The 27,687-nt window shown below is 38.2% G+C and overlaps 1 protein-coding gene across 1 annotated transcript; it reads right to left on the reverse strand.

The window, feature by feature from the left end:
• Positions 1 to 27,154, reverse strand: LOC140239143 (pleckstrin homology domain-containing family M member 2-like). The gene is made up of 18 exons (XM_072319026.1): positions 27,019 to 27,154; positions 24,214 to 24,320; positions 23,700 to 23,809; positions 22,265 to 22,364; positions 16,823 to 16,910; positions 15,824 to 16,052; positions 14,984 to 15,073; positions 12,938 to 14,687; positions 11,925 to 11,994; positions 10,178 to 10,268; positions 9,360 to 9,424; positions 8,023 to 8,111; positions 7,297 to 7,426; positions 6,393 to 6,640; positions 4,956 to 5,118; positions 3,282 to 3,473; positions 2,587 to 2,697; positions 1 to 174 (listed from the first exon to the last, which is right to left on the reverse strand). The coding sequence occupies exons 1-18, from the start codon at positions 27,094 to 27,096 to the stop codon at positions 40 to 42; spliced, it is 3,846 nt and encodes a 1,281-aa protein (XP_072175127.1). The 5' UTR covers positions 27,097 to 27,154; the 3' UTR covers positions 1 to 39.
• Positions 27,155 to 27,687: the final 533 nt, after the last annotated feature.

Here is a 27,687-nt window from a genome sequence, read left to right on the forward strand (position 1 = left end):
CTTTCTCCACTGCTTCTACCACCTGCTGGGCCATCAGGTCTACCACGAGTCGCCCCTCACACGACCCCTCTCCAAACTGTCTGAACGTTGCCATGACGACATGATCAACTCCTGGCAGTTGCCACATCGCTTCTTCAACTTGTCGTCCTGTAGGGTGTTGGTCTTCAGGTGTTTCTGTAGAGAAATAAAGGACAACAGAGATCCATAACATCGAATATCACAATTCTACCATGCAGGCTATCAAGATAACGTAACAACACTATGATATTTCATTCGTCAGCATTGAATTGTGCACATTGTTGCATAAAGCAATATGATGATATATATTCACCCGTGCGGTATATGCTGCCTGGCTCTACCTGGAAACTATAAAGAATGGTGCAACACCTCGCCCATCATTGCGCCGGTGCATGTAACACACACACACATGCACCCATACCTTGAATGAAGCAATGTGGGAGGAGGTCTTACCTTTCTGCACCAGGAGTGCCACTGTGTGACAGACATGGCGCATTACAAGACTCCATCATTATTATTATTATTATTGTACACAATCCCATACACACAGGTGTACTATAATTCCTCAACCCCACCATGGGCACCATGGGGGCTGCAAGACTAAAATGGTGTCGCAGGGAGAACAAACAGGAGAACAGAACAGAGAAAAGGAGCCACAAGAACCAGGACAAACTTAACAGACTTTGTGACGCAGTTCTCCACAGTTCTCATCTCCTTGAGGCATTATCCACCAAGAGGTAAGTGCTGCCTTATCAGTCATGTTTTACAAGGTGTTATCACATCACAGCAGCTCTCAATCGCCCAATGCAACAACATTGACATAATCAAAGGGGTAATTTACTTTCTTTTCAAGGTAAGTTTTCACTGCAAGTTTTAAAAACGGTGTCTGGATCTTGTGCTGCATCACCCAGTAGGGTGACTGGTTGTTGTTTCTATTTCTGGGAGACAAGGACTGATGATAGTTTGTTTGTCTGTGCTTGTTTATTTGGATAGGGTCTCTTTCATGTCTAACTGGATCATCCATCCATATACAAAACTTGTGTTGCCATAACTTGTTGCCCTACTCATCCAACTGAAATTGTCTCTGCTTGCTTCACTGATTCTATTGGAATTGCCTCACTGGACGAATTGACTTCTTCACGACACAATGGCTGGTACCCGGACAACAAAGAACCTCATTAAGGAGATTCTCCAGGATGTTGAGGTACTGAAGGTCATGAAAGAGGCTGTGATGCAAGCAAATGACTCCAAATTCAAGGAGCTCTTCACTAGACTTGAGGAACAGGCTGGGCAGATACTTGATCTTCAGCATATACTCTTCAGAGCGAGATCTTGCTGCACTCAAGGCAAATGCTGAAAAATATCATTACCTGATTGCAAAAACTGCAATCTAACTTAGAACAACCAGGAGCAGGACTTCTGCAGGAACTGTTTGCTCATTTTTGGAGTCCCGGAAGCTGATAAGGAAAATACAGATGACGTTGTCTGTCCCATCACGAACCAGAACCTCAGGGTGGGACTATGACTGGACAACACTGATCACAGTCTTTGCGTTCAACAACAATCTCTACTACCTGTTGGATCATCAAAATTGAGAGCGATGATTGTGAAGATGGCATCATACCGACATCGTCAACATCTGCTCACAAACAGAAAGAAGCTCAAAGGCACTGGTCTGAGCATCTGTGAAAACTTGATCATCTCAAATCAATCATTCCTCCATAATGCCATTTTTGCCAGCAGAAAACAGAACAGCAACGTTGTCTCCACTTGGTCACAAGATGGCAGAATCATTGTTGCAGTCATGGCATCAGACGGAAAGACAATACGCAGACAAATCCACCTGACCAGGATGTAATTAACATGCATTTCCTTCAGGATATCAATAAATATAAAAATATCCATCAGGGAATTTTCATATATGTATCTTGTAAGAGTCTATTATTACTAAAAACTTTCTTAGATTTGTTCACTTTTAATAATTTAATTCTTAAACATAGCATGATCATGATCAATGTGTGACACTCACTTACCCATATATCTTACTTCATTTCATCAACGATCTATTATCAAAGTGGTCCAACCCTATGGAATTATTACACCCAAACTGATTGAAGTAGAGAGTATAATTTATCATCCCTCACATTATAAGACATCCTGAATTCTGTTTGTTTGTCATTGTGTGTTTTGATCTGTCTTAGTCTTGTCCTGTTCTTGCATTTTGCTTTCCTTGAACATACTAGATAATTGAAATGGAATGAATAATTTTCAGGTTAGCAACAAACAAGGGATATTTCCTTTATGGCTACTGCCTACCACACCACACCTGTAAATTTATGTACGTGATTGTCATTCTATCTTTTTTTTTTTCACTGTTTAACAGATATGTTCGTAATTATATTCTAATGTTGATGCATGCACTTGTTTTTAGCATGTTCCTTGTTTTGGTAAAATAAAGACTCTTTACATACAAATAAAGACTCCTCTACAATTCCATGATGAAATCACATGGCACATGGATTTCCATTGTGACCCCTGACCTCTTGTCATGACCAAACATGAACTCACCGTGGTCTGTTCTTGAAAGGCTTCAGACAGACTTCTGACAAACTTGTCCTGTTCCTTGAGGCTGTTGAAGTACAGCAGCCATGGGTTGTCACACTCGGCATTGTGGAAGTTCTGCAAAGATAAACCCAGAATAGTCAATACTGTAAAACGAGGAATGATCATGTGCATTTTAATTTCGTGAATTTCGTGAGCGCCACGATTCACGAAATTAAAATGCACACGAAAGTTCTTGTCTACATTATATATGCACTGAATGCCAGTAGCAATTCGCGAACATTTCATGCCGCAAAAAAGGCCTTCGGCTCCAATTTGTGAAAAATTCATGCCACGAATATATCATGTTTTACAGTACATTGCACAATGATCGATCTGACATGATTACATCAATATCAAAACTATGAACAAATTTATCTAAGCATTACCATTGAAGAATGCTTTTCTTATTTTGTCAGATAGACCAAGTAAAACACCAGAAGACCTTGCTCATTTCATGACTGAAATTAGACATTTAAAGCAAATAGGGTTTTGAAAATTAGAGTAACAAGATTCATGTCAACACTTATCAAGCAACATATCATGATGTGTGTCATGCTTATTCCTATCAGTCTGAATTGTGCATCATTTCAGCACCACATAAGCCTCATCCATTGAATAGACATTGAATAGAGAAGGGATAAACTAGAGTGAATACTGACCAAAGACACGTAGGAGTGCTTTGTTGGACTGGTCTCAACAAAAGCTATGCTGGCCAGACTGGTACGGGCCAGTGTCCGAAAGAAATGGGTCTGGTAGTCCTCTAGACACAGGATGAGGGAGCGAGAGGTGATGACCGCACAGGACGGCTGGCAGGGATTGACTGGACTGCCCCTCCGCTGGGACACGGCATGCTGAGGGACAGAAATAGACATATAAAAATAATTTACATCCAATAAACCCATTCACGCTTACGATGAAATATCGTAGTACTTTTCACAGTATTTTTGAAATACGTAGGCACATACAACATGAAATACATCGCAAGATATGGTGGTACCGAGGGTGGAAATTGAAACTTTGCACAAAATACGCATGCAAGATTTGAGTGTGAATATTGTCACGAAGTACCACCATGACCAGCTCACCATACAATGGCATATTTCTCACATGAACAGACACATTTCCTGTCTTCTGTGCATAGGAGATATACGAATGTACAATGCTACCTCAAAAAGGTGTACCGTTAGGCCAGAAATGCTACAGTATTTTGTCAATGAGAACAATGATAACAAATTACTGATGGTGGTATTTAATGGTATATAATACCAAGGTAAATCTTATGTGAAAGCACCTATTGTTATCAAAGTCTATAGTAGACAGATCATATAAAAATATTTCTACAATGGTAAGCTGTGGATACAGAGGCAAACTAGACAGAAATGAAAATTTCCGATAAATTTTTTTCACACTCAGTGACAATTATCAGTTTGTTCAATAACTCTACCTTGGAAATGCTCTGCTTTTGGAAGAATGCTGATTTATTTCTGCAACTTTGCCTTCATGGATTCCTCAATTGACTATCAAAATCATTGCAACAAAATGATCAACTACAATCAACACATGATGAATGAAAATATACCAGTCTTCTTTTAACACAGAATGCTTAACAACACGTTTTAATAATTTAAATTTAAAAACCATGTGAGTTTACATGTACAGTATTTCTATTTGAAATTCATAGTAATGCTTTACAAATGAGGGCTGCCACACAGGAAAAAAAAAATGAAAGAAAATATGTGTGCTACTTATCGAATTATAAGGTGTTGTAAGTAAATTCTACCAATTTACAAATGTGGCAATACACACACATATTCACTTGTCACATATGATTTTAAACTGAAGCCTTCATTAAACGAGGCATTCACATTTTTCTAGTGCTGTGCAAATTGTAGAGTAAATGCACACATTGCAAAAGAATCTCTGAGTAGTAATGTAGATGTGAGTCTCTGGGTTATAAAGGGTATGTGCAGTTTGTACAAGGTAAAAAATGTGTCTGTACAGGATAACACATAGCAAATCATGACCCTGGTGAATACTTTAAAGCACTGACGTCTTTATTCTTTGATTGATGAAAGCATCAAGGGACAATAAGTTGACAACATCTTGGGTTAGCCCATTTCAGAGAAGTATGGTGTCTGAAGTCAACAAATAAAACCATCTTCACATTGAAAGAGCTATCCAGGTATGCATCTTTTGTAGTAATGCAGATATAGAACACTTTCTATCACTGCAGCCTGAGAAAGCCTACACAAAGTAGACACTGTCACTGATTGCGTGAGTATAGAATACTAGAACACAACGATTTGCATAGACATGTTAGCAGTAATGAGTACCTGTTGTGCAACGACCTCACAAATGTTTTGCAACCAGTGAGACATCTGCAGTTCATTCTCACAGGCCAGCTGAAGGGATGGAGTGCCGTCAGTGAAGACCAGCTCGAAGCAGAACTTTCGATCTGAGTGGTGGACCCGCCGACAGCCGCCAAACTTGTGTGAGCTGTGATGGGTGCAAAGATCTCTAGGTTACACAAGGTCCATTACAATTGAGTAGCCTCATACTGTTCATCATTCTAAGTATTCATTAATATATCTACTTAAAGGCAATTTGCAACAATACAGATCTCAATTAATGTACAGTAAGGGCTGGTACTGATAGTCAGATTTCAAAAATGAAATGAAAAGCAGATATTTAAAGAATAACAAAAATGAGCATTGCATTGCTTAAACCTCATTAATAGGGAAATACTACAAAACCAGAAATATTCACAGCATGAATCTTTTGCGTATTTAGAGCTGACGGCCTTTTTTCACTGCATGAAACTTTCATGAATCATCACTAGCATTCAATGCATTGTGTTGACGAAACCTTTCTTGTATATTTTACTTTAGAGAATCTTGGTTCCTTGCGAAATTCGCAAGAGTTTCAGGCATGCAAAAATTTCTGGTCTTACAGTAATCATTTTTTATACCATTATGATGCTTCACAGAAAGAACTGGTGATTTCAGGAAGGCTTCGTCATCGATAGACCTACTACTTTCATTATCATTGTAGACTATAAGGAAATGACCACACAGTCTGATTTCCTGTCATTTCATTTCATTTTCTTTTTAATTACTGAAACATTACTCTTGAGACTAACTGATCCAAAAAGTCTTTGATGCTGAAAGCAAAAAGCACACAATACATAGTTTAACCCTTTCTGTGTCAATATCTTTGGACGATGTATACAATGCATGGCCAGCATACAAAGGAATACATAAGGAGTCACCACTTTGGGCCCCCCCCCCACTTTTTTTACCCCGGAAGAGCGTAAGTGGCACTAGAAAGAAATAGATAAAGACCTTGAACTGTGAGCGCGGTGAGGGTGCTGAAGACCTTTTTTTTTTTTTGCTTGTTGCGTTGAAGGCCATTTCTTCTTTTTTTTTGTGCTTGTTAGCTCATGAAGGGAAGTGGGCCACCCCCCCCCCCCCCCACTTTTGAAAACGCTCCGCTGGTCCTGCAACGTTATGGGGTTTCTTGTGCCAATCAGCCTTCAAAGCACACAAAAGGTTCAAATCTACAAGGTTTGCTGGCATTCAGTGAAAAAAAGTTACTATTCCACTTTAATACAGACTGGGAATTTTACCTTCTGGGTTTGACATTAAACAATAGGTTTAATGAATCTTTCTCTTAAGATCTCAAATGATCCAATAAAGCTGAATAAATCATCAATATAATAAGAAATGCTATCATCATGCAAAGCACAGACTACACAAAGTAAAAAATCATACCTGAGCTCAATCACCAGTTCAGGCTCATCATCAAGTCGTCGCCCATAGCGACGGAAGATGTTGTTCTTGAGTTTGAAGTAGGCAACCTTCCAGTAGCTGCCGACAAAGAAGGACTCCCTGGTTTTATAGTGCAGCATGCCTTTCACTTTGGTTGGTGGTAGATAAAGCTGCATGTCAGCCGCTGTGGAGGAGTCTACAAGGTCCTCCCAGTGAACTAGACTGTACAGGTGAACTCTCACATCAGACATCTACATAGGGGAATTGATGCAAAGACCAACGTTACTCAACAAAGCACAAGACACTTTAATATTTAGGGAGATTAAATTAAACTTGATACAGTGCTTTCCTGTTGTAACAAAAACGGTTATAATGAAATTTTGTTACAGTGAAGTAAAAATTCAGGTCCTGAAATTATTATCTAATATCTATGTATCTTTTTATACTTCACTTGTTTGGCTCTGATGAAATTTCAATATAACCAAAAAACAAAACAACCAAAAAACTGCCAGTCTGCGGGACTTCAGACAAGAGGTGAACATGCGAGTAAAAGTAATAAAGGTCTTCATTAAATCTGAGCTAGCTCACTGAGAAGACTCAAACACATGGGCAAAAGCAATTAGCACTATGTATGATGATCTTAATGGGAAACTGATATTCAATAACAGGTCATATGGCCCTCCTGTCCTTTAGTTCTCAATAGACAACATGAGTTTTCAATTGACAACAATCTATAAAAGTAACAGGTGTATTTCTGCAGTCATTCAGACTATAAAACAGATGATCCACAAATATTACATAACATCATCACAAAGACTATACAGCATCCAAGCCTGTGGAGGTGCACAAATCTCTACAGCCTGCCATTGTTTCACAGAAACACTGGTGAAGAAGCAGACTCTCATACCTCAGTTTTCTCCTCACTGGCCACAAATTTCTTGAGTCCGATGGCCTGGGCCGTGGGGTCAGTGAGCTCACAGAGAGGCCCTGGGATCTGGCTACTTTTCATCACACTCTTCACGCAGTGAAGGAAGAATCTGGAGGATTCACGGATTCAAAGACAACAACAGATATACTTTTCTTTCTGTTTCTTTGTTTTTAATCATAAGATAAACTGTTTGGGTCTGTTTCTGCTTACTTGCATTTCCTTTTAATAACCTAAATCATGAGATCAGCATTCAAATTAGAGTTCTGGAAGCCAGGGAAAGGAAACCCTGGAAAATCAATTGTAAAAGATATTAGTTTTTGGATATTGATTCTCACAGGTGTATTACCACGCGCTTTCTTGTTACTTTAAGCAAAAAAAAAAACAAACAAACAAACAAACAAACAAACAAACAAACAATTACCTACAACAAGCAAAAGGGATGGTAATTGCCCTCAGGGGGTAATTGCCCTGATACGATTGTAGGCGTACCATGTGTATGACCTTGTTCCTGAAAAATGTGTGACCCTTCTGACTCAAGTCTAAAATATCTCATGAGGTCATGTCTCATCCACCAGACACTGAATCTTTAACCAATCACCCTGACCTCTTTCGGTTTGCACAGACACTTTTCAAATGTCCCTTACACCTGAACACTGAACACTTTACACTGTGGTGTTGAAGTGTCTTGCTAGGTGTTTTCCTTACCTTGTCAGATCTTCACTTGCTGTTGTCAGCCAAAATTGTCTTCTTCTATATTTACACACCAGCAGAATGGACTGGTAATTGAGACCAATCTATGTAGAGAAAGAGAGGAGAAAAAAATATAAGTTGGACTATTTCCACTATCTTGATTATTTGATGTTTAATATCACATATTTTCAACTTTGTACACTCATTCAATCTAGATATTCATGACAATAACAACCCTGTCTATTCCACATTAGCTATATTATTCTATAGTGGATGCACACATGTATTTGTGAACTAGATCACTTTATATGATGGAAACATGAAGACATTTGCCCATAACTTAATTTTTATGAAAACTACACATTCCTTGACTTGTTACTGACATACATATAGTATGACATGTATAGGGTAATATTTTACAATTTGTACCTATTTCCTGAAAAAAAAGGTGAGTCAAGTGCTCTTTCATTATGCTGTAAAAATAAAAAAAAATATTCTGAATTCTCTCCGTACTTTCTTTTTATCATTGTTTTGCAGTGACATCAAAAATTGTCATCTCATCCAGTGATGGCGGCACACAAAAAAAAAATTGTTAAAATTCCAAACTTTTGAAAAGATTGTTCAATATTCATCAACTAATGTGTTCTGCTAATATTGCTGCATTCACTCAATTCACAAACTGCAGTCTGATAAAATCTTGGAGGGTGTGAACTAATATTTGTCCCACTGAGAATATTGAAACTATATGAATGTAGCTTGATAAACTGAGCCAATTATCATACGAGGTCAACAATACTTTTTCTACTCTCCACATATCAAAAGCTAGTTATCTTGCATATCATGTAGAAACATACTGCGTCAGTGCCAGAAATAGTCAAGCCTTGTTGCCTTGGCACAAGGCAACACTCTCCTTAGTACATGAATGAAATTCGGTGCAAACATGGATAAGATAATATGAGCAAAGTGCAAGACTACACCATGAAAATGATCACACATTCAATATCACATGGTTCCTACAATTAGAACCTTGTATATAATCAGATCAGCTCTACATTAGTGATTCTCATTATAAAGAAACAACTAGAAATGAAAGGATCAAATGAACTTGTATTTGTTTACACATCAAAGCTAACAACCACTTGATCTACTTCATGTAAACTTGGTTTATGACTCTTTTAATAGATCCAAAGGGCCCATAGACAATGCCTGTATATTGCATGCATGATACAGAAACAGACATATAATTCAATTGAAAATGAAATCTCTTCTTCCTTACTTTAACAGTCTACTAATGATGACAGATTCTTGAACACAAATAACTGGTTGAAGTAGCATGGCAGTGTATGACTTACCAAGACATAGTCCAGCTCTTTGTACATCACACGACTCTCTGTAGTGAATCGGCCATTCCTTTCCCCTGACATAAAAAAAAAAAAAAAATATGCAGGATGTAGTCAGTATGCTAATAGCATGATCCTACCTACATTTCCCTTGCTCAGTGCTTACTGTATGTGCAGTGTATCATATTTTTACAGTCAGGCATCCATAGGAAATCAATTGAAAACTGCAATAAACATGGTGTGGCATGGTTAAATGCACATCTGACATAACATAAGCTCAAAGCAAAACTACAGAAATGTACAATTTCACTTTCACTGATAAACTTATCCCAATGGTCAGTCCAAATCTATTACTTTGATTTCATTTTGACCTCTTTGGCACATTGTTTTCTTTACTTGACCCATCTCATTATGAGAATGCCGTAAATTAATCTCTGTTCTTTAAACTTCAAGACAAAAGCTTTGATTTAGTAAATCTTCCTGTTGAGGTTAATCCTCATATTTAGCCTGTCAAATCATCCTCTAATGATTCTGGGCTTAAACTAATAGATAGTAAAACCTTCAAATATCGTATGTGATCTTTGACCTTCGACATGATATGCTCAGAGGAAGAAAGGAAATAAGAGTGTAAAACACGACACTCTTGTTACAATGAACACTGCTGTAACGAAACTTTGTTACAACAAAGCAAAAATTCAGGTTCCAAATTATTATCACTAGCATCGATTGTGCGAAATTCCCTTCAGTTATTAACAAATTTTTGATATTATGACAGAAAACTGTTGGTCCCGAGGATTTTGTTACAGTGGAAGTCACATGTATCTTCTTACCTCTTCTCAGGATGTATATGGCAAGATCAGTGAGAAGGATGAATGCAGGGATCAGGTTGCCCTCCATGTGACCTGAACTCAGTCTCAGCAGCTGGGAGAAAGAAGCAGACTTAGTGGTTACCCCTCTTACTTTCTATAACCTTGATGAATATTTATTATATGGAAACAGAACACAGAGGCAGATACTGCTTAGAGGTGTAATATAACACTTGATATACCCTCGGAAGTTATATAATGTATATTTTCCCCAAGAGATTTTATATTCCTGAACTGCACAGCACTGAGAGAGAATATGTGACCTTGCATCACCAAACCAACAAAAAATCACTGGACATGGATTTTCAGTTAAAGGGATCGAATAGTTTTGGTTGAGACCTAATTTCAGGTTTCTAACATTTTTTTTTGTTTTTTTTTGTGAGATAATGAAAAACCTCTTATGAAATATGAAAGAGCATGTAATTTCACGAGGAAATCAATGCTTATTTGATGAAAATTGGTTTTGAAATGGCCGAGATATCCAAAACGGAGCGATTCTAATAAAGTGTGGGACCAACATTTTATTACGATCACTTTGTTTTACTTTGTTTTTGGATGTTTCAGTCATTGCAAACTCGATTTTCATCAAATAAACTTTGAATTCCTCTAAAAATGGTATGCTCTGTACCATTTCATAAGTGTTTTCTTGGCATCAAGCAAAAAGTTAAAAGCCCAATTCTCATCTCCACCAAAACTGTACCATCCCTTTAAGAGCAGATTCTGAATGAGCAGACTCTGAGCTTTAAAATGATGTATAACTCAATTCAAATGTACTCTCTTAACCTATCTAAATACTGGAAAGAAAGCAACACTCTCGAAAAGTGTTAACTGACAAAAGAGGCTCTGAAGTACAGGGTCTATTGAAGCACTTAATCTTTACCAAGCCATGCTAGCTGTGTGATGAATGGGACTAAAAACAGGATGTAAACCACGGGAGCACCAACCATGAAGGGATTATCAGATTAGGCTGAAATTAAGCACGCTCAACACACTCTATCCATGTTTAATGCCAACTTTCAAGGCAGTAGCATTATCCTTTCAGAAGTTACTAGATTTAAAAGTGAAGAGTGTGCAAAGGATTTTCAAGAAATGAATAGGGGCCTCTAAGACCTACCTATCACACATCTCTACGAAAAAAAAAAAAAAAAGTTGTAAAAAAACCGCTGAAAACACACTTTCCAATTCATTTTATGATCCCAAACTTAGGATTAATGTATAAGAAGAGTAGCTCAAGATTGACTTGGTTGACCCATTTCACCTTTTTTGAGTCCTCACGTAAAATCAAGAGGTGCTACATTTTGTTGGTTTTGTGATGCACAGTCACACATTTTCTCAAGGGGAAAATATAATTCCCAAGGGACTCTTAATCATTATATGTTAAAATACAATGATAGAGAAGGCAATATTTGTACACATCAGTTCATTCTAGCCTCATCTGCAGCCAATCAAATTCTGGAATTATATTACATGACATGACATCACGGTAGGCAATACAATAATTTTGTATCTCGTTGCACTAGTCACATGACTGCATTATCTTGGGAGCTGCTGCATTTCTGTCAATGGGAAATGTAATTGCACATTATTGACTGCATGCAACGGCATGGTAGATGAGCAATCTACAGCATGTTTAGCTACAGCACACATTAACATTATATCATAATGCATTGATAGACTGGATGTTGGTCACAAACAACCAGAGAGAGCCCACCTTGTGAAATTTCTCATCTTCAATCTTGAAAATCTCCAGCATCAAATAGAGCTTGAGATTGTTATCCACTCTGTGTGAGAAATCAAGAAATGATATTAAATGAATGTATATCGAGTCATCTATTCCAGTGACATTGAAAGTGTGCACACTTTGTCATCTTTTGACATGTTCATTTCTTCTCAATGTATACCAAGGCATAGCAGTAGACATGCTGAAAGCAAATTTTGTATCTTATTATCATCTAAAACATTACTGTAAAAGTGGAAATTTTCGTGGTGTGGAAATTATCGTCCAACCAGACACTAGCGCAGAAAAAAAGCGCACAAATATTTTTGCATGCAGGATGTTCCAGTAGTCAATGTCCTGTTTCTGTGAAATTAAAAAAAGGCGAAATCCATCTTACCCAGCCAAGCGCAGAAAATGACTCACGTGAAAACATCCACTTTTACAGTATAAGTTACACAATTGAATTAAAAACGTACACTCAGCATGCATGCTTACTAACAGTTCACCCGGCAGTCTTGGGTTTTTAATTAATCCTCGTTACTGACCCCCTTTTTGCACAGTATGTTGAGTGGAAGACAGATGCGATACAAATTTTGTTGATGATCCTGGTAAGGTCAAAGGTCAGAGTTTAGACAACTTCCAGTTGACACATAAAAAAGAATCAATTCTTAAATCAAAATTAAAGCAAGCTCCATTTGACAGCCATACAAGGACTTGATATGTAAATCAAAAATGATTGCTCCCCTTAAAAATTTTGCCAAGATGACTATCTCCGAGTTGTCAGCTCTACACAGTATGCCACCTGTTCAGAAATACATCTTTCCTTACAAACAGGTTCACACACAAGACATTTACGGGAGCTATGTGCTCCTCTAAATCCCTAAAGGGCATTACTTTTGAATCAGCATTATGCTCAATGAAATCACAATTTAAAATTGTCTGAGAGCTCTGTAGGTGCTATAGATGTACTACTGTACATGACAGGTATAAAACATCACATGACTTACTTCATTTCTGCATCATGGGCTGTCACCTCCGATTCCTTTTCACTGAAGTCAACCTCATCAGTTGCCACAGTTACGCCATCACTCTGGTTCTGATGCTGGTTTAAGTTGATGTCCAGGGCACGGAGTGGATCCTGGCTGGCATCTCTTCCATCTCCACCTATTCTTTCTGTTTCCTCTTCTTCCTCCTCCTCCTCCTCCACCATCTCTTTGTCTTCCTCCTTTTCTCCATCCTTCATGACATCGATGATGACAAACCCATCTTCATCATCGTCTAAGCTGTGTGAGAATGACACACCCGATGACTGTTGCCATGACTTGTCTTTCCGCCCTGTGGTGACACATCCATTGCTGGTCTCCAAGTCCAGTGAGAGCACACCAGAGTTGGGCGTGGTCGAGTCCGGACCACTACCTACCCCTGAGGACAGACTGTCAGAGCTGCATGTTGGAATGCCTACAGACATGTCTGACTGCATGAAACTGTGATCCGAGGTAACCGGACTCAAAGGACTATCAGATTCAGTGGAAGGTACACTGGAATTCAAATTTTGTGGCAAGCCGTTGGCAGGAGCAGTATGTACAGTTCTCAATGGCACTGATATCGTTGTATCATATTCTAAGCTAGATGACACTGTCCTTTGCAATTTTTTTCCTTTATTTGATGATTCTACGTCCATTCTGAGGTCCCCTCCCTCGCTCACCCTTGGGCTTGAAGATATTCTGTTTTCTAGATTCCTGGCATCTGTGTCAGGCTTGGCAAAAACATCATCATCCAGCAGCTCACTTTGCTCCTCAACGTTCAACCGTAAGACTCTCGCTTTGCCTGGTGTAGATGAAGGAATGTCTGCATCAAAGCTATTGTCTGTAAACTCTCCCTGCCAGTAGATACTGGATTTATCAATGACCTCAACAGAGGAGTTAAAACTGTCTTGAAAAGAGTCTGCAAGAGAAGGTATTTTCAGTCTTTGATCCACAGCAGCTTTTACATCATCATGTTTGGTATCTTGGACTATTTCCACTCCTTCCTCCTGTGAGTAATCCTTATCAATGGCTTCACACATTTCACATACCTTATCCAAAATACTGCAGATCACTATGGAACAGTCTGTCATTGCTTCCTTTTGCTTTTCTCCCAAACTCTCCCTGGACTCATTTGCTAATTCTCCAAGTTTACCATCCTCCTGAACTTCATCGTGTATCGATTCTGGCGGATGGTTCTCACTCTCCGGCAAGCTGCTAGCCAGCACCGACCTAGCATCCGCCTCACTCTCCACTGCCGAACATTCTGACACATTGGTGGCTGATGACAAGGATCCTCTTCTCCCATCCACTCCCAGTAGGGCATCTTTTTCTTCCAGCTCTGTCTCCTCGATGCAGCTCGACGCAATGGAAACGGTACTGGGACTGGAGCTCCGGTCCCGGGTGTGTTGCCCGGGACACTTGAGATCCTTGGCACCGGTCCCACTGCCCTTGCTTCCAGCACGCTTCTTCTTCTTTTTCTTCCCCTTCTTCCTGATGCGAATAACCTCCAGGTTTTGATCCTGTTCAGCCACTTTCTCCATATTGATGTCGAAGTCAGGGGTGGAGTAGTTCCTGGCGACGTGCTTCAGCTCATTGGAACTGTTGTTGTTGGACTGTGTCATGATGTCAAGGGTCAAAGGGCGTGTCACTTCCTGACTCTCTTCTGAATCTTTGGATTCTACACTAGGTGGGGTATCCAGATCAGTAGATGTCAAGATGACTGCTTCATCATCTGGATTTGAAGGAGGGAGGAGGAAGACATTAAAGAAAAAGGTACTTCATGAAACAGGCATGAAGAATATGGCAAAGCTCTAAAAGAAGAAGTTTCAATCTTTACAAGATGAAAAGAGAATCACAAAGTTACACATAACATAACCAACATACAAAGAATGTATTACAGTTGTCTAATCTTGGGAAACAATAAAGAAAAAATTCAAAACAACAGCCAAGCATGAACACATCGTATATCTACATTCACAGCAAAAAACAAGGAAAGTTTGGTGACTGAATTCAAACATTTTCTCTCACCTGGTTTGGTATCCTCTACACATCCTTCAACTGCTTCTGTTTTGTCTTTGTCTACATCTCCAGAACCAGCATCAGTACCCGGCCTAACGTCTAGCATTGGGGAAGAACATGGTAAATTTGACAAATTTCAGTAGGTGAGAGAAAGTGAATAAATGATAATATTGTACTCTACACAGCAAGCCTTGCCTACAGCTTACCCTGCTTGACTCTGCTGGTTGCCTGGGCTCCTTAATGAAACTCTCTTTTTATCCACTATCGAGTTAGTCATGTGGTAAAAAAGGGAAATAGTGTGGGGGAAATAGGAAAGACTGCTCTCTGGTTTCAACATCAGTTGTGGTCTCAATGAGGATAGCAAGGAAAGACATTATATCATTACTACATTAGGAAATTGCTAAAAATGGTACACGATATACACTTAAAGAGCATATTAAACTCTGCAGTGAATACATATTAAAGCAGAAAATCCCCTTGACCTACATACAGTAAACATGCATATTTGAGCATGCTCAGAGTGAGCAAATGGGGAAAAAATATACAGGCCTACAGGACTAATGTCCCATTGGTTTATGCTACATTGTATATTTCATTCTACAGACTTTACAACTATCTTTCATGTTAATGCACTTATCAAAACACCTACATACAATGTATGTACACTTCACAAGAATGGATTATGGTTATTTCAATTATTATCACATTATCTATTTTCACAGAGATGACTGTTTTTCTTAAAGTGAAAAAATGAACAGCACAAATTAAGTCAATCTCTTACAAGTGTACAAATGACATCTGTTACAAGAGACAAGAAATAGTGATGAAGGTTGGTTATTAGTGTCCTACCTGAGCTTTCCTCTAGAATCGGTCTCTGAGTCTGAGGTTCCCGTGGCGACCCCTCCGGCCACGTCCAACTCTCCCCACCCAACGATGCACTCCTCTCTCTATCATTGTACACACTGGAGGACGCTGACTCCACAGACATGTTGCTATGGATAGACACTGTGTCATCCAAGTCACGTGGATCGGACGCTGAGCGGGGAACATGACTGACCAGATCAAAGTATGCTACATTCTACAAGGTAGATTTCATCCAGGAGAGTGTAAGAAGAAAACAGAAGAAAAAGATGGTAAGTAACCTTCAAACAACTCATAAAAATCACATCATGATCTCTTTTGTGAATGAGTTCTAATACTCTTATTTCACTAGCCATCTTAATGTTTGATTGCAAGTGCACATTCTGTGATATGATAGGATTCAATTCACTTTGATAATATACAATGCTGAATAGTATGAGAAGTGTATTATTTTATTTTTACAGAACATTTAACGTGTGAAAGTCAAATACAAAAAAAAAAAAAAATAAGTAGCAGTAAGTAGAATGAATGCATGACATTTATATTGGCAATCAGAGGGTGAAAAGTCTTACATCAGGGAGGTGGCACCTCCCTGCTTACATCAATGATGACCAAGTGGATGATGTTTTGTGATATTGTCAAAGAAATGCCTCTCAATGTCAATCCATGCGTAAACTTGTACAGGATGAAAATGTGCAGTTAGATCACTTTAAAAACGAGGGTTTTGATATCAATCAACACATCCAAAGGTTTAAGATTTCTGTCCTGAATATAACACAATGAAAAGATGTCACCTTGGTTTCATCTATTTTGGGCAGCACTCACACACATCAGTAATAAAAGTACAGAACTTAAAACTGAGCATTTCTTATTTGCTACTCAAGCCAAATAATATTACCTCTCCAGATATTTTTCTGTTTATTTTTTTTTCCCTGACTAAGGTTGACTACTAAAATATTCTCAACTTTTTTCGAGAGTGCAACGTACCAGTTCAAGGTCAAAGGTCACAAAGTCAAGCCCAGAGACAAGAGTCATGAGAAGGGTGAGCCGTTCTGAGTCTCTCAGGAGAGCGTGTCTGTGGGACAAATAGAAACAAATGGGGAAATCACAACATGGAAGGATTATTCATACACATAAATCTTGTGAAAGTTGAATTGAGCACTGACGAAAAGAAACCAAATGACTTATTCAGCCGTTGCCTATTCTTTCCCTGGACATCAATCAAGTAGAGTGTATGACATTGTGTACATGTGTACATGTATGAGAAAAGACCAATGTGGTAGAGTTGGACTATCAGACACCTTGAATTAATGCTAACATTGTCATTATCATTTATCAAAGAAATAGTAAGTGCATGATGTATAAAGTCCACATTTCCTCATCTAAGTTACATGTACACGCACATGTAATCATTTTTTAAAAAAAGAAAAAAGAAAAAGAGAGATTTAGGTCCATCTCCTTGTTTGTCAAATGAAATCATACAAAAACAAGAGCAGCAGGTAAAAGCCATATGTTTGGTGAAGAGTTTTCTTATTTTTTTTTTTTTTTTGGGGGGGGGGGAGTTCATGACATCTGGATACTGTTGGCTTAACAGAAAACATAGTGATTGGATATTTTGAACCAAGACAACAAAATAATGGATGGGACTTCAGAGTCATCAATGATTTCAAAGACAGTACTGAAGCTTTAAATTCACTGTCTTGTATTCACATTAATGTTGCAGGTTCCCTACGGAAACCTACTGGCCTGTGTAAAGTCTATAGGAATTTCAATTTTCTGAATAGAATGGGTTAACAATCATTTCCTTTTTGTTCTTATCCTTCCAGTAAGTGTCTGAGCACATTTAAATGGGTCTTTGTGTGATAAAAATGTGCTACAACAGTGCCCACTGATACAGAAATTGCAAGTCATTGCTCTTATTCTTCAAACCAAACTTTTATAAAGTGCATGTTTGTAGCATGTCCCAACTATACATTGCACTTCCTAGGGCAGTATCAAAGTTTACCATACATGATAATAAATGCAGCTTGTAGTTTTGAGGTACTGCCAAGACCCTAAGATATTTAGTCTTGAATAAAGTATGCTTTTTCCTCTTTCAATTATTTTTTTCCAGCTCACATGATATAGCAGGTGTGACCGTGGAAACCAACACGTCCCACCGGATAGTAGTGACCTCATTTCATCCTGTCTTTTTTTTCTCTCTCTCTCTTTCTTTTATGTTCAGGTCAGCTTCTACTGTGTTATCAGACCTAATTTGCACTGTATTTCAGTATTCTGATAAAATCCAAAACAGTTGTAGGCTTTTCTGTCAATTAACATTGGCTTCAAAGTTGCACTATTTCCTTTACATGACACACCCAACCTTTACACTGTACATTTGTACACATGTATCCTCATCCAATAGCAACTTAAAAATGCAGGTGTGTACAGTACTTTACTGTAAATGTAGAATTTTCCCTGGTACATCAATTTTCACATATTTTGCACTACTTTTGGCTAGCGCAATTTCTAAAACTCGCAAAAATATCTTCACAATTTTCTCTGCACATTTTGAATGGGTTGACAATTGTGCAGTGTGAATTAAAAAACAAACAAACCATGAATATGTTTTCGAGCCACTAAGTGCGAAAAATTAATTACACGAAAATATTGACTACAGTATTACATCCAGAGAAACACTTTTTAAAGGCATGCAGGAGAAAAAAAATGTTGAACTTGACAAAATGTTAACAATCATGAAAAATAAAAAATATGTTATGTGTATGCAAAAATGAAAGTCGGTTAAAAGAGAGAGAGAGAGAGAGACAAGATCACCGGCTTCACAACTAAAATTTTCAGAATCACTTCAACTACAAAATCTGTATTCTCACATGACTGTACATGAACATTTGTATGATACACAGTATTTATTTCTAAACTTCTCTACATTGTGGGTAGTACTTAGTCTTGGGTAATATTCAGACAGTGCTTCAGATGATTACAATGCAACTTTGCTGACAGCCTGCACAATGGGCATGGGATTTGCAACATTAATAGTGACAACCTGAAAAGAATAATACGGTAACAAAAAAAAAAATGGAACAAACTAGCCATACATTCTATTTTGTGAATTTTGCACATTTTTGATAGACTTGGATGATAAGTTTACCTGAGAGTGAATTTGCAAATCAAGAACCACATACAAATGAAAACCAAATGAGAAATTAGTATCATCTCCTGTGAGAAGAAATGTACATAGTATGTATGCTTCCCACCATGGAGACAATAATCAGTACATTTGTGCAAATGGGAGGCAATGTTTTCATGAGCTGTTATTCTCATAAATACTGTACCAGCTGACTTGCACAATTCACCACAAGAAATAAGAAGAAAACATATTAAACCACATTACATTTGTAGGTTAATCAAACAGTGTGATGAACATCACTGCTATGGCATTCTGATGAAATGATATTGATCTAAATTTGAAAGGCTCTCATGTGACATTTCATGACTTGCATTTATAAGGGGATCCCACTTAATCCACAAAGAGGAACTTAGGTGTGTATTGCCCACAAAATGAGTGTCCACCCAGTTAATCATCATTAGGGATGTTTTGATGGTGAAATGGTATCTGTGACACTCGAACGACAAGATGTCAGGCACAAAATTTTTTCGTTATCGTTTATGATTTCATCTTTCCTTTCCCATTTTTCATGCTTAAAAAATAAAGGCAATGAACTACATTTGTATACAGTACCATGGAAATCTAATTACAATGTAACTAATACTACAGCTGTACTTAAAATTTATATGCAATTGTGATGCTACAAAAAATAAGTAGACACTTTACTACAATGTACTTCTCTCACTTCACTCTCACTTTCTATTACAAATACTGTCCGTGACTGAAATAGATTTGAAGCATGAATTAAATGTTGATGAATTGTAAAATTCTAATGGAAGAAACAAAAGTGATACACCTGGCCAGAAGCAATTAAGAAAATAGCGCACCATGACAGCAGCACAATGTCAACTGAGATACATACTCTGTTTCACACAATCTCTATATTCTGTCTTGTGTTCATTAACTACATTTGTAGCAATTCATTCAAATTTGGAAGAAGTTCATTAATTTCACCACCATGCAAACCATCAAAGATCATAAGATTCATTGAGCTAGACGACTGACTTGGACGTTTGACTTTTAATATTCTATGCACACAAGGAAATATAATCCAAAATCTATTTTTACCCATTACATCATTAAATAACATTATTTTGTTATTCATGTGTGCAAAGTAGCTCAATTATGACTGCCTCGCACTATTGTTTGGGGCAGTAGCATGAAAACAAAGAAGCAATGTGCTGGATCGATACTACTATGTAGCCCTTACCACAGGCCTGCAGACTGAGGAGAGATAAGGATCAGTTAATCAGTAAATAAGCCCCTAGATCTCCCTTTGGCCTTGATGACTTCCTGTGTACTCAAAACATTGGTAAATGCCAAGGATTTTTATTACAGTTACATGTACATACACAAACACAAGATTACATAACATATCCTGATTATTGCAGAGTACAGCTACAATGTACGGGGTACTAAGTACCAGGTAGTCTAGATCAGATTCTACATCAACATTCACAGATACAGGAATAATAAAGTGCTTTATGTTTGAATTCAACCCTCTAGTCCCAGCATTTACAATGGAACAAGTTTAATTTCCCAATCATTAGACCAGGTACTATGTTAGGCATTAACATGCTACCACAAATATGCTTTCATCTGCCTGTGTCATTTATTGGCACACAGACATCCAATGCTACTTGCTTAGTACAATGCAGATCATCAAGTCCACTAAATCCACATATTTGCTGTTTGAGGATTTTGGGGTTCAGCGTGGAGGGTTAAGTGGCTGTGTTTGAACAACCTACCATCTCGTCTCTTGAACAGTACTATTACACTGGTGAGGGAGGCAAAACGCAGTGCAAAGAGGGCATGCTTAGGCCTATTCCCTTCATTTGTCCTGCTTCAGACTTTCATCCAAGCATGTGTAAGATATGCTTTGACGACAGCTGTGTAACAATTTGGCGAACCTTGTACACAGTCTAAATTGTTAATTTTGTTGATGGCTGAGCAATTGTGGCAATTCTGATTTATAAACAGACACCAAATACAGCATGTGGGACTGCTACCAATATGTACAATGTAGCAATTTAACATGGTGATGAACAAAGTTCAGCATCAGAATTCTAAATTAAGGACTGAAATCTATCTAAAATTGACTTTAAATTGACAATAATGGACTTCATTACTTTGGTTCTAGATTTCATAATGGTATGCTATATAAGAAGCATGACTCACACAAGGGGTATTTTGAATAATATCTATGATTCCTTGATACGAGTTACACACTTTCTGCGACACGGAAATTTTCAGCAGCACAACATTTTCACACATAGTGCGTCAAAGCACTGGCCGCACACACAAACTTTCAGTAGGGAGACTACCTATTATGGTTTTGATTGGGGGCAAGCAGTGGTCTGCGATAAACAAACTACATTGATCACATTGCACAATTGCAGCATGATGTATTCCAAGCATGTCAACCCACCAAGCAATGATGAAACTGTGATCCTTTAAATATGGAATCAGTAGGAAATTTTGAAATGAAAGCAGTTTTGAGATTACACTGTATGTTTTGTCAATGTGAGTGGTGTATCTGTCAACAACAAACACAGAGTTCTTGCTTGGTAGTACAAACTGTATGCAAACTTACCCTCAATGACTTTACTGTACACTATCTCCTTTCCTCCAGATATTGTAAAGGCAAACATGTCCTCATATCACAAAAGTGTTCACACACTGTGAGCTCATCATGTGTATTCCTGAAGTGGTCTACAGTATATTGATTCTGGTAATAAACACACCTGAGCTATACCTTCTCCCTACAAACATAACCATAAATGGCCAAACATCCATTCAATGCACAACCTCATCGACCAATAAAGTCTACAACACCCCATTACTGTACTTGTGGGTGTCTTGCACTTGATGAACCCAGTACACATCGCTGCTCTATCAAAATCATTTTCAGAAGCAATACAACATGTGTGCACATTTTGCATAATACACACACTCCTACAAACACAAGTTCATACAAACTCAGAAAAATCACAGACATACTTGTACTTGTACATTCAAAGATGCACATCATAACAGAAACAATTATGTACACTGTACACATACCTGGATGTACAATGATATACCCTCTTGTAATATCAAGACATAAGCAGAAACCACAATCTCATGCAGGACATTCAGACACAATTATCCTACACAAATCTTGTGCCTCATAACTGCTTAATTGATAAAGGAATCTTGCCAATGAAGTAAGAGAAAGGTCAGAAGAGAAATTCCTGAGGAAAGTAAAAGTTTTGCAAACTCACTCTATGTAAAATTTGCGGAGGATGTCATCACTGCTGAGGAAGCATCTCAGATAACTTTCCAATGCTCCTTCATTCAAAGACTGGTATAGCCATGCTCGGCCTGAATGTGGTGGGGAAAAAAATATGGCAAATGTGTCATTTGTCACTCATCACAACTACTGTGGAATAGGTACACATATCTTGCTCCACACTCACAAGAAATCAAACTAGCAAAAAGAGTAATGACAGAAATAATTATAAAAAACAATCATATCATACCTTCTATTTAATCTAACTATTCACAAATACCAATATGGAACAGAATAAACAAGAAACTACAATTTGTGATGTAACATCAATTCAAAGACTATTTGATCAAATATTAAAGTGTTGATACATTATAAAAGGTCCTGTTTACCTTTGGGAACAGTGAGTTAAAAAATGTTAAAGATATTACATTTGATGCATATGTGTAGATCTGTTGTATCACAAAAGATCCTACCATATACAATTTTTGCAATAAAGCCTAAGATATAAGGAGATATCAGTATTTTTCTCATCAAACCGTAACTGTTCTACGGTTAAGTCTGGAAACATTTTTATCATACCTTTTGTTCACATTTTGTGTATTTAACAATACTTAAGATTGATTTTACGGATTTGAATTTTCACAGCAGTTGTTTCTATCCCAAACTCACATTTTAGAACTACTTTAAAGCACTAATGCTTGGTTTTTGTTTCATCTGCAAATGGTAAATTATGCCTTTAAGAATGTTTCACCTTCACAAATAAGAATACAACATACTGAGCTATTAAGTATAACACTTATCTTTTTATGGCAAACAGTGGCATGACCTGCATCATATACTGTTATTCTCTGTGCTTTATTAGCACACTTGATTTGGTACTTGCTATAACTAACAATCCTGAATACAGAAACCACACTTCTGCCACACTTGTTTCTATAGCATGAACACTTTAAAAACAGATTCAGTTGACAAACTGATGCATACTTGTACACATGCCTCATTATCCGCATTCCTGAAATAGGCAACACAGCAATATTTCAGAGCAAGTTCAACATACGTAATGAAGTGTTAAGTCAAGGTGACGACCTTTAAATTTTCTATTCAATGGGTCACCAGTGCACTCACACAAAGTATTTCAAAGCAGTATTTAGCAGTCATTCGTAATCTTAATTAAATTCCTAATAATGTCTAATAGATATGCAGTCATGATTGCTTAGTCTGCTAACTTTTATGACATTACAGTTGCTAGAGCTTTCAGGCAATGTTTATTAAAAAAAAAACAACAACAACAACAACAACAAAAATGTAAGAAACACTTTCAACTTCAAACAAGTTCTTATTCAATACTTTGATAATATACTACATGTCAGAACTTATCATAGGTACAGTACAAATTGTCAAGAACTACTGTAAGGAAGGTGACTTACTCCGTCCAAGATCCGTCGCCAACCGGTCCAATGCCTTGATGTCAGAAATAAGAAGCCTGTGAGTGAAACGCTTCACAAACACCCAGTAACCAGGAGTGATTTGTTTCAACCTGTTTGTCAATTAAAGAAACAAATAAGGCATGCACTTTCAAAGTTAAATTTGTATCATCATAAGAAACTAATTTACATCCAATAGTGATCTGAGTACTAATTTACATCCACCGTTCTCAGACTGGATATCAACTGCTGTCATGCAAATGGACAACACTTTTTTTGCTAATCACCTATTTCATTTTATTTCTACATCTGACATATACAGTACAGTAAAACTGTAAGAGCCGTACATAGTACATAGAAATACAGGGGGAAAATTTTTCATCATTTGTGATGCTAGAATCATTATAAAATATTTGCATTTGCAAACCTTTATAATTACCATGATATAAGAAATGCGTATGATAAGAGACTACTCTAAAATAGGAAAACATATCTCTGGGTTTACGTTCTTCCTTACCCGTGTAGAAACGCATGGTCCAAGTGTTCAACGAGTCTCTGTAGAGGACGTGCCTCGTTGCCAATTTTGACAACTTCCCCATCAGAGCTAAAGGCATACGCCTGAACCTGTGTGAGGGGAAAAGACAGGAGAAAGTCTGAGTTTTGTATGTATCGTGATCTAGATTTACATTGCTTCAAAAACTTACAGCTGTTATGTGTTGCTTGAAGGTTTGCATGTACAAACTGTAACTATACACAGCCCAGTCACTGTAAAAAAGTGCAGAGCTGTACAAGGGTGGTGCACAACAACAAAGCAAACACGAAGAGAACATGGTGCTCACTTTGAGTTTTGATACTTGACATCATTTTTGTCACGTCATACATTGTACTCAGTAAAGACAATCTTCATTAATTAGACTTCATTTCTATGTTTAATATCGATTATATGATTATAAGATTATATGCAGCGTGTGCGAACATTGGCTACATCGTCTTTCACTGACGGCCACTTTGAATAATTGGGAGTTCACGCGATCGGAGCTGCACTTTCATTCAAAGTGGCCGTCAGTGACAGACGATGTACATTGTACCGTTCACACACACTGCATATAATCTTCATTTCGGTAAGTTGTGAATTGTGGATGTCAATATCGATAACATAGAAATGAAATCTAAGTAATGAAGATTGTATAGTGTCTTTGAGGTGACAAAAATGATGTCAAGTATCAGCCACATTCTCTGTGGGATGTTGTTCAAGTTTGTTGAGTTTCTAGGGGAGTTTTATTCCAGGTGGTAAGTTTTTATTGATAGTGTTGTTCCAGATTTTTATAGGATGACATGTCAATATTTTGTTTGTATGTGCTGTATCAGCCTTATCTTTTTTTTTTTTTGTATTTCATTGTATTTTACAACTGTTGTTATATATAACACTTGGATAGATATAGAAGAAACAGGTGCAATATTGGATGTTATGGATGTACATGTATATTTTGTTATTGAGTGTTAAGTTTCTCTGTGTTATTTCATATGAATTAATGACGTGTGTTGTTATTTTCTGTGTTTCATTTTGAAATGTGTGTAATATATGTGTGTATTTATGTACATTGTATGCCACTTGAATCATAAAAACTTTCCATTTTATGGACAATAAATAGAAAAAATAGAAACACTCAATGCGATTGTCACGCTCGCTTCGTGTTTGCTTTGTTCATATTGTTGTTGTGCACCACCCTGTGCCTGGTACAGCCCTGTCGCGTTTTTATAGCGACTGGGCTATGTAGATATAGAACGTCTAACGTAGTTAGTTTGCATGACAAAGCAAATGAGGGAGAAAGGTTTGCGGTAAAATTACTACTATGTGTTTCTAGTCCTTATCGGATCATTGCTTGGCACAATAAGAGCCTAGTAGAAAGAGGATAATATTGAGGAGGGAAGTGACATATGGAGGTTGCAAGGAGGGCAAACAGTGAGGAGTGAGGACAGGCTCTTTGCCCAACAAACAACAGACTAACAGTAACACTAATCGTTAAACAGCAACGCGACTACCACCGACTGAGGCACTGCACCAATTAGGGGAACCACCAATTAACCCCGGCGCAGGGCGCTGTGGTACAATGGGTTGGGGTCGCTGTATCACCCCAGCGCGGGGCGCCGTAACCAGTAACAGCGCCCCAACAACTTGTATGCAATTTTAATAGTGAAGTAATCAAGTGCACTGCGATGCTTGCAATTCTGTAAACAACTCATCGTTCAAAACGACACTTGGATTCGCAACGAAAAGCCACATGTTGTAATACCATATTGTTGAATATTATAGGCAACTATGCATCCATCCCTCACCATTACCTCTGAAAACAAGATTAATCGTCATCATCTTTGAGACCATCTTTGGGAACTGCGTTCGCCATTTTGAACTTATCACGTAAGTAAAATGATCTGCGCATGCGCGAATGAATATTCATTTCAGTTCTCACTCAGCTAGCCGTCCTGTTTTTTTTTTCCACACGCATGGCGGCATACATTGTGTATTATAAATGATATGTGCTATGTTTTATCCATACCCGATCGACAGCAAGGCCGCCTGTTAGCGCATGGCATGGGCTGTGTAAGTTGTACTACGAGGGCGATACGAAGTGCTCAGCATGCTCAAGGACTATTTAAAAAAGGCAGAGAAAACCTCGGATAAAATCTTTCACTGCACTGGGCTTTTAAAACAGATCATATTGCAAATCGATTTCTGCGCCTCTGAGCTGATCAGCTGATTGTAAGTATCTTACTAGTATGGCTACGTATTTCAGTGTAAAACCAAAATACTAAGCCGTATCAGGTGGTACATCGATTGCCATAGCCATAGGTAGCCAGGGCTGCGATGCGACCGGCGACCGGTAGGCGACCCTGACTCGGTACGGGTTGGGGGTCCCGGTCGCGTTTTTTTTAAAGACGGCACAGATTGGGGCATGGCGCGTGTTAAACCTATGGGAAAAACGTTGGGTTAGGGTTTATGGTTAACTTATGGTTAGGGTTAGGGTTAGGGTTAGGGTTGGGGTCAGGGTTAGGGTTAGGGTTAGGGTTTGATGGTTAGGGTTAGGATTAGGATTAGGGTTAGGTTTAGGGATAGGGTCCCCAATCTGTGCCGTCTAAAAAAAACACGCGTCCCGGTCGGTCGCTGGTGCGGTTATTTATGCAGCATGCAGCAGTGTGCACTGTACATTAACGTACATGTAGGCCTACGTAAAATTTATTCAATATGTGGGACTGTTCATTGTTGGTAGCGTTTACACCGTCTCACAAAAACAAATACACGTCGACGAGTTTCATGGCTTACCTCTTTCACAGACCGCGCTATTCCGTCCAAGATTTGATCCTTTAGTTTCACTCGCTGTGATGCCATGACTTCTATCATGGAATATCGTGTGAAATGCACAGTGAAAAGGGCATTTTAGTTTCAGATTTCGCCAGACCCTGTAGTTTCCCACTGCACGAATGAATGAATGTACGATACAACTGTGCGCTCTTAGTGTTGTTACTGCTAGCGCTTGTACGTACGCTATGCCTGTTTTTATACACCCACACACATACACACACGTACACACACACACGCACACACACTACGCTCGCTGTTATTACGCAGCGCTTGAATGCACACTAGCAGAGTTCTGCTGCCATTCAAAGCATGTGATTTCACGAAAAAAGAGGAAGAAGAAGAAAAAAAAAATAACCAAAAAACTGCACGATACACATCACGGACCACCACACAAACCCTGATGTGGTAATAGAGCTTTGAGGTCCACATGGGTGTATGCAAGGGGGGGGGGGGGGGGGGTCGGGAGGGTCGTACGACCCCCCCCCCCCCAAATTTTCAAAAGGTCCACTTTTTGTAAACGACATTTTTGTTTTTTGAGGGCTTTTTACCCTATATACAACAGGAAAAAAAGTGACCAGGTGGTGTTCCAGCAAATTGTCAAAAACCTCGTAAATTTCGTAACTTAGTTTT

Source organism: Diadema setosum, chromosome 15, assembly GCF_964275005.1.
Source record: "Diadema setosum chromosome 15, eeDiaSeto1, whole genome shotgun sequence".
Lineage (NCBI taxonomy): Eukaryota > Metazoa > Echinodermata > Echinoidea > Diadematoida > Diadematidae > Diadema > Diadema setosum.

Coding starts and splice junctions, on each gene's coding strand:
- LOC140239143 (XM_072319026.1), bottom strand. CDS start 27,096: ATGATAGAAGTCATGGCATCACAGCGAGTGAAACTAAAGGATCAAATC. Junction 24,321..27,018: donor TAGCGCGGTCTGTGAAAGAG/GTAAGCCATGAA, acceptor CCCCTCACACAG/GTTCAGGCGTATGCCTTTAG. Junction 9,425..10,177: donor CATATACATCCTGAGAAGAG/GTAAGAAGATAC, acceptor TTTTTATGTCAG/GGGAAAGGAATGGCCGATTC.